The sequence below is a fragment of the Triticum urartu genome, chromosome 1 (genome assembly GCF_003073215.2).
Source record: "Triticum urartu cultivar G1812 chromosome 1, Tu2.1, whole genome shotgun sequence".
Lineage (NCBI taxonomy): Eukaryota > Viridiplantae > Streptophyta > Magnoliopsida > Poales > Poaceae > Triticum > Triticum urartu.
This window is the reverse complement of record NC_053022.1, coordinates 518,712,858-518,720,906: the sequence shown is the minus strand read 5'-3', so window position 1 is coordinate 518,720,906 and position 8,049 is coordinate 518,712,858. Positions and strand designations below refer to the sequence as shown.

The window sequence follows — 8,049 nt, the reverse complement described above, 5'->3', positions numbered from 1 at the left end:
GAGGGTTGCAGCCCCGCGGGGCAGGAGGGACAATTCCACAAATACTACGCGTAGCTGGTTCCTTTTTCTTTATACTCCCTCCTTCCATCTATATAGAGCCTAATACGTTTTTCGAGGCTTACTTTGATCAAATGTTAAAGCAATAATATATGACATGCAACTTACACAAAGCACATCATCAAATTCGTATGTGAAAGGAGCTTTTAATGATATAATTTTCATATTATATATATCATGTACTATTAATTTTGTCAATAGTCAAAGACGGTCTTGAAAAACGTATTAGGTCTTATATAGATGGGAGGAGGGAATATATAAATACGGTCCGCGGGGCAGGAGGTGCTGCCGCTAGCTGGATCCCAGGCCCAGCGATCCTATAAAAAGGTGCCAATCGCCCCCACCCCGACCTGCATATCGCCCGTGCTCTCAAACAAGAGTGCGAGTTCCAGGCGTGGCGGCCCTGCTGCATGTTGCATGAGGTACCACCCCCATCTCCCTCCCCCTCTCACCCCCTAGTGTATTCTCTTCTGCTAGTCTGTTGCAGTCCCCTCCCATCCCCCGGGCTCATCTCGCTCTTGTTATAACCAGCCGGCCGGAGTCGGAGTCTCATCCCATTGCAGAGCAGCGCGAGGCGGCGAAGGCGACCGATCCGGGAGCGCACGCGCGGCGAGACCTTGACATAGGGTGAGATGTTGATCTGTACCACGTCGTCCCTTTTCTTCTCTCCTTTCGTTCGCCCGTGCGGCGCCGCCGCCTCGCTTGGATGGATCCCGGCCGGCGCGCAGGGTGGCTCCCGCCGATCTCATCGGGGACTAGTTTTTTTTTTTTTGAGAAATTCTCATCGGGGACTAGTAGATTGGATTGGTTGTTCCGATGCCGGGGGCCGTATGGGCCGTGAACGCGATCACGATCCGGCCTTCTCCGGGTCTTGTAATCGCATTCGATTTCTGTTGTAGAGATTTTTTTTTTGTTAAGCTTATTTTCCTGTTGTTAGTAGTAGAGTTTCTTTTGTCTCAAAAAAGTAGTAGAGTTTTTTTTAGGGAAAAATAGAACGGGGACGTGATTACGGTATTTGCGCTTGAAGCTTTTTGAAAACAAAAAAAGGGAGGAATTGGGTGTGTGTGTGTGTGTGTATGACGAACGGTGGGCGTAATAAAAGAGGATTTTCTGCGGCCCGGCGCGCTTGACTAGGCCCGTGCTCCTGGCTGGCGGCTATCCCACTGACGCACGGGCCCCACCGCGCGCCGTTTTAGCAGGGTCCGTGGCGAGCGAGCCGCTGCGCACACGAGTCACACAACGCAACACGAGAGGAAAGCAGCGCAATTAAGGCCGGCCGCGCCTCCTCCTCGGGACGCGCGCGCGCTCGCGGGCGGGCGGGAGGCAGAGCCGTCGCCGTTCGCTGTTCGTCGCTCGCCGCCGGCCGCCGGCCGCCGCCCATGAGTGATGATGGGCCGTCTCGTTTGTCCGCCTTGTCGCGCCGCCGTCGCTCACCGCGTGCGTCCGCCTAATGCTGCAGGCCGAATCAGCCGGCGGGGGAGTCGTCGCGGCGGTCCATGAGCGCTGACGCCGCGGGCAGCAACATCATCAGCCGAAGAAGAAGCAGGCTGGGCGACGAAGCCATGCCGACCCCGTCCTCCAACGCCCCCGACTCCTCGCCCTTCTCCAACGACGGCGGCGCCTCGCCGAGCGACATCGACCGCGTGCTCCGGGGCAACGGCCGGCGCCACCAGCTGCCCACGGCCGCGTCCCCCGACGCCATGGACACGGACGTCGCCGAGCCCGCCGCGGCCTCCCTTGCCGACTGCGGCGCCCAGTCGCGCCCCGAGGGCGCGCACGCCAACATGGACGACACCGGTGGCGGCGGGTCGGGGGGCCACGCCGCGCGGCCGCCGCTCTCCGGCCCCCGCAGCGGGTTCCGCCGCCTCGGCCTGCGCGGCATGAAGCAGCGCCTCCTCGTCGTGGCCAACCGCCTCCCCGTCTCCGCCAATCGCCGCGGCGAGGATCAGTGGTCCCTGGAGATCAGCGCCGGTGGCCTCGTCAGCGCGCTCCTCGGTAATCCCTTCTCCTCAATGTCATGCACCGGAGCGATGCATGCATCAGAATCCTGCACCAGTAGCTGCACGTACTGAATTTTCTGACTTCGCAGGTGTGAAAGATGTCGACGCGAAGTGGATCGGCTGGGCCGGTGTGAATGTCCCCGACGAGGTCGGCCAGCAGGCTCTCACCAATGCACTCGCCGAGAAGGTTCGTTGCAATCCACAGAATCTATGACATATCTGATGCCAACTGAACCAATAGAACAGTGCTGTCTGCTTTTTTACCACTCTAGTTCGTTCTAGTGACTGAAACAATATCTGTTTCTGTTGATCAAACAAAACAGAGATGCATACCAGTCTTCCTGGACGAGGAGATCGTGCACCAGTACTACAACGGCTACTGCAACAACATACTGTGGCCGCTCTTCCACTACCTCGGGCTGCCGCAGGAGGACAGGCTGGCAACCACCCGGAACTTCGAGTCGCAGTTCGACGCGTACAAGCGGGCCAACCAGATGTTTGCTGATGTCGTCTACCAGCACTACCAGGAAGGGGATGTGATCTGGTGCCATGACTACCACCTCATGTTCCTGCCCAGGTGCCTCAAGGAGCATGACATCAACATGAAGGTCGGGTGGTTCCTGCACACGCCCTTCCCTTCCTCGGAGATTTACCGCACTCTGCCATCACGCTCGGAGCTGCTTCGCTCCGTGCTCTGCGCTGATTTAGTCGGGTGAGCATGCATCTTGCTTTTATTAGTAATAATGGTTTCTTTACTGGTTGTTCTATGGCTGTTCTTAGCTCTTACTGATTTTCTTCTTCAGATTTCATACATACGACTATGCAAGGCATTTCGTGAGCGCATGTACCAGAATACTCGGACTCGAGGGTACCCCTGAAGGTGTGGAGGACCAGGGAAAGTTAACGCGGGTTGCAGCGGTACACATCAGAACTTTTATGTTAATTAGTTTGTTTATCTGACATGTTTGGGATCAGTGGCTGTGCTTCACTAGGGCCTCTCCTCCTTGTGAAATACCATTAGTCAAAGCTATTCATGATTCTACCTATTCCTACCTCTCATTACGATGATTTATACAATATCCAATTTGTTTTTTGGAAAATGGGTGATTCTTTGTACTCACGTGGCTGAAATCTTCAGTTTCCTATTGGGATAGACTCTGATCGTTTCAAAAGGGCGTTGGACATTGACGCAGCAAAAAGACATGTCAATGAACTGAAACAGCGATTTGCGGGACGGAAGGTGAGAAAACACTTGAAATTTCCAAACAGCTGATAGGATGCTGCTATTGTATTTTTGAAATTTCCAGATCTACCTGGCACATTTTAGCTGTTCTAGCTCATAAATGCCACCTTGAAAGTCACACTTCCATTTTTCTGTCCTGTTATTCTAGTGTAGGACATTAAATCTTGACCTGCAAACTTATAAACCATACTATCAATATCTTTTTGATTTGACCTATCTTTCTTTTGTTGAAAATTCAATAATTTATTGACGTCTCTTGTAGTCTTACAGAGTATTTGTTCCTGGTTGTTGTCATAGGTAATGCTTGGTGTTGATCGACTTGACATGATCAAAGGAATTCCACAAAAGATTTTGGCCTTTGAAAAGTTTCTTGAGGAAAACCCTGAATGGATTGATAAAGTGGTTCTACTTCAAATTGCTGTGCCAACTAGAACTGACGTCCCTGAGTGTAAGAACATTTCTGTATTTTGTTCTTGCCACTCCGCATATGTAGTGCATCATATGTTTGACATATGATTGTTCATATACATGGTTTTCAATTTGTCAGCTTGCTGTCTCTTTTTAAAATATCATTCCTCTTAAACAATATAGATTTGGTTGCAGTTCTTATAGCACTTCCTTGTTTCTTGAGCAGATCAGAAGCTTACAAGCCAAGTGCATGAAATTGTTGGGCGCATAAATGGACGATTTGGAACATTGTCTGCTGTTCCCATTCATCATCTGGTTAGCTTTTAAATAGCTCTCTGTGCTATCTTATGACCTAAATTCTTTGTGCTATCTTTTAAATAGCTCTTTGGCAAACTATTTCGTTTCAACTAAAATAATTTGCTCCTTGCAGGATCGATCTCTTGATTTCCATGCCTTGTGTGCTCTTTATGCAGTCACTGGTAATTCCTGGCAGCTCTCTTTATATTGAAAGTTGGGCTTTATTAGCACTCTTTTATTCAAAATATTAGTGCGTTTATCATGCTTGAGCTGTGCATTTCCTCTGTTTTGCTTAGATGTGGCTCTTGTAACATCACTGAGGGATGGCATGAATCTTGTAAGCTACGAATATGTTGCATGCCAGGGATCAAAAAAAGGAGTTCTGATATTGAGTGAGGTAAGTCATCAGCTATGATGATAAATAATATCGATTGATTCCAAATGTAGTCTGTAAGGATATTCATATGTGTGTGTTTATATTTTCCGTTTCTTTTACAGTCTCCTGAAAATATATTTGATTTTGGTTCATAAGTTCTGTCATTGCAATTTCAGTTTGCCGGTGCAGCACAATCGCTTGGTGCTGGTGCCATTCTTGTAAATCCTTGGAATATTACAGAAGTTGCAGACTCAATAAAACATGCTTTGACAATGACATCTGATGAGAGGGAGAAGCGGCACAGGCATAACTACGCGCATGTAACAACTCATACTGCCCAAGATTGGGCTGAAACTTTTGTATGGTGAGGAGCTCGTTTGCACTTCGGCTCATTTGTACTTTTATTAACCAGAACTTACTAGTATATTAAATATTTCTTTTTCATTGTAAATATAAATTTGTTAGCTGCTGCCAGACTTTCTTGTAACCACACTGTGTCTTTTCATGTAGTGAGCTAAACGATACAGTTGCTGAAGCTCTGATGAGAACAAGACAAGTTCCTCCTGACCTTCCTAGTCGAACGGCCATCCAGCAATATCTGCAGTCAAAAAATCGTTTGCTCATATTGGTAAACACCATATTTTCTCTTTTCTATTGATATTTGAAGTTGTTTATACTGGCCATCACTGGGGTTTATAATGCAAACAACTGCTTGTTTACTCTTCTGCAGTAACTCCTCCACATGTTGAAATGTTACACATTAGTTCATTTATTTTCATTGCATTTTAAACTAAATGAATGGCATCTGCAAATATGTATAGTTTTTCCTTCATAGTACAATGAACTTAGCACTCAAACAGCATAACCTTACAATTTCTGTTTGTTGCACCGATGACTGAATATAGGGTTTCAATTCAACATTGACTGAGCCAGTTGAATCCTCTGGGAGAAGGGGCGGTGATCAAATCAAGGAGATGGAACTCAAGTTGCATCCTGACTTAAAGGGTCCTTTGAGAGCCCTCTGCGAGGACGAGAGCACTACGGTTATCGTTCTCAGCGGAAGCGACAGGAGTGTTCTTGATGAAGTAATACTACTACTACTCCTGTCATTTTGTGATTTGTAATTGCTTTATCTGTTAGTACTAAAATCAAGATATCCTCTACCCTTTGCAGAATTTTGGAGAGTTTAACTTGTGGCTGGCAGCAGAGCATGGGATGTTCTTACGCCCAACTGATGGAGAATGGATGACAACAATGCCTGAGCATCTGAACATGGATTGGGTCGACAGTGTAAAGGTAGGTCTGTTTGATGAGCAATGTCCAGCCGTAACCCCTTAATGTATACCTTCTCACACCATTTACCCCTTTCCAGCATGTTTTTGAGTACTTCACAGAAAGAACCCCAAGATCTCATTTTGAACATCGTGAAACATCATTTGTGTGGAACTACAAGTATGCGGGTAAGTGATCAGGTCTTCATGCATAGTTTTTCTTCATTTTGTGAATAACAAAAATATCCAATACTATTTGCACTTGCCTCTTGTGAAGATGTTGAGTTTGGGAGGCTCCAAGCAAGAGATATGCTGCAGCACCTGTGGACCGGTCCAATTTCAAATGCAGCTGTGGATGTTGTTCAAGGGAGCCGGTCAGTTGAAGTTCGCTCTGTTGGAGTCACAAAGGTCAGTTAGGCAGTGTGATTTTTAAACATGGTGAAAGATTTCATATTATTTAGCTAACTGATGCTTTACTAATTATTCATTTCCGTTCTGTAGGGTGCGGCCATTGATCGTATTCTAGGGGAGATTGTTCACAGCAAAAGCATGGTTACTCCGATTGACTATGTACTATGTATAGGCCACTTCCTAGGAAAGGTAATTCTGCACTGACTTTATCCTCTCTCGTTCCTTTCTAGTTCATCTTGAATGTGTGTGTGATATAATAGGAAAATTGTGAAATTTTATCTTTTCAGGACGAGGACATCTATGTGTTCTTCGACCCTGAATACCCTTCTGAACCAAAAGTGAAACCGGATGGTGCGTCGGTATCCGTCGACAGGAGGCAGAACGGGCGGCCATCCAACGGCCGGAGCAACTCGAGGAACTCGCAGGCGAGGATACAGAAGCCTCAGGTCGCGCCGCCGCCTCCGGAGAGGTCATCGTCCTCGTCCGACCACAGCACCGCAAACAACAACAGCCACCACGACTGGCGCGAAGGGTCGTCGGTGCTGGACCTCAACGGTGACAACTACTTCTCGTGCGCCGTCGGGAGGAAGCGCTCCAACGCCCGTTACCTGCTCAACTCGTCGGAGGACGTCGTCTCCTTCCTCAAGGAGATGGCCGAGTCGACGACGGCCCGTGCCGGTGGCCTCCCGCCCGGCGCCGCCGCTGATTACATGTTCTTGGATAGGCAGTAAGACTAAGTTTGCCTCTGCTAATCAGCAATCACCCGGCCGCCCGCCCCGCCCCGCCTGAGAAGAAGAGTTGACAGCAGCCCTAAATAACATTGGTGTTCCCTGTACGCGCGCCGGAGTAGCCGCCGTGGCTGGTCCGGCGCGGCGTGGTGTACAATCCTGTACAAAGTATGACTGAGGTCCTGGTTTTACTGTTACTGCGAGAGGAGACTGACGCTCTGTGACTGAGTGATCCCGAGAGTTTGTGTTAGGCGGAATTGATGGATATTTGTTATTATGTGATGTGAGGACTAATCCCAGCATTGACGGTCTACCGCTGGTTTCTGGAAGCTCTGCACTTATGCTCTTAGACTTTTCGTTCGATTGGCTTTGGATTCTGTCGTTTCTCACCCTAATTTTGGTTCATCATCCGATTGCACTGTGGCCACGCAGGTAAGTATGGCAACTTGAAACTGCATTTTGCGTAGTTATTTGACCCTAACCCCTCCTAGAAATCTAAACTATGGGTTAGGTGCAGCTAGCCCCTGACGGAATCTAATTGCATATAAATAGGCAAATAAAACTGCCTGCACACTCCATTCAGGCGTGAGCCGTGGCCAATCCTGGGAGGATGACTTGCTGTGTGGGGCTCCCTAACCGCATCCCTTGTCCGCGTTACCCGGTCAAGCATCATCCAGGTCGCGAATGATTGGTCGCCCACCGGATTAACCCGATCTGCCATTTCTTGTGCGCTTGCAACCGTCACTCCATCTCCAATCTTTTTTAGTAGTATTCCCCATCTATTGCAATCAAGCTCTCTCTTGTCCTAGAAGCAGATAACGATGTATATTTCTGCAAAAATCGCTGTCACTGACATATAGTGTGATGTATCAGTTTTGTTTCTTTCACAAGTATCGCGTAGTTTGGTTTTGAATATGACCTGGCATTTCGTGGCCAACACAGAGCAGCACGTATGAGTCGATTGTTAAAGTCCGCATTGAACGGCATGAGGCGTCACGTACGTGTGCGTAATCTGTCATTTTGCGGAGCGCTGCGCAGCTAGCCAAATTTAATCAAGGCCAGGAGTGCCCCCTACGTCACGTCACCACACACGGCGATGCGACGCGCTTCTCTCTTGCGGCAAGGCGCGCGCAACCCATATTACAAGAATGGCTTGCCTGGCTGCTATCGGAGATAGTTTCCTGGCCCGAGGTGCGCCCATGGAGGAGCTCCAGGAGGCCGACGTGCTGTGGCCCGACACGCCGCCGCCGTCGCGGGA

The 8,049-nt window shown here is 48.8% G+C and overlaps 1 protein-coding gene across 3 annotated transcripts; it reads left to right on the top strand.

Moving 5' to 3' along the window:
• Nucleotides 1-339: 339 nt before the first annotated feature.
• Nucleotides 340-7,140, top strand: LOC125524826 (alpha,alpha-trehalose-phosphate synthase [UDP-forming] 1-like). 3 transcript variants are annotated; one of them, XM_048689856.1, is made up of 19 exons: nt 340-479; nt 589-684; nt 1,517-2,052; nt 2,147-2,244; nt 2,381-2,769; nt 2,861-2,975; nt 3,196-3,297; nt 3,598-3,748; nt 3,935-4,023; nt 4,139-4,187; nt 4,302-4,402; nt 4,558-4,745; nt 4,892-5,009; nt 5,287-5,466; nt 5,555-5,677; nt 5,754-5,841; nt 5,930-6,060; nt 6,154-6,252; nt 6,351-7,140. In XM_048689856.1, the coding sequence occupies exons 1-19, from the start codon at nt 475-477 to the stop codon at nt 6,792-6,794; spliced, it is 3,102 nt and encodes a 1,033-aa protein (XP_048545813.1). In that variant the 5' UTR covers nt 340-474; the 3' UTR covers nt 6,795-7,140. The 3 variants fall into 3 exon arrangements, with proteins under 3 accessions (XP_048545813.1, XP_048545819.1, XP_048545820.1); XM_048689862.1 differs by lacking the exon at nt 589-684 and having other exon boundaries at nt 353-479; XM_048689863.1 differs by lacking the exons at nt 340-479; nt 589-684 and adding an exon at nt 1,275-1,401.
• The last annotated feature ends 909 nt before the right edge of the window (nt 7,141-8,049 follow it).

Excerpts from the sequence above, each read along its gene's own strand:
- LOC125524826 (XM_048689856.1), top strand. Across the intron at positions 2,245-2,380 it reads CCAATGCACTCGCCGAGAAG|AGATGCATACCAGTCTTCCT; the intron begins GTTCGTTGCAAT and ends CAAACAAAACAG. Across the intron at positions 3,749-3,934 it reads TAGAACTGACGTCCCTGAGT|ATCAGAAGCTTACAAGCCAA; the intron begins GTAAGAACATTT and ends TTTCTTGAGCAG.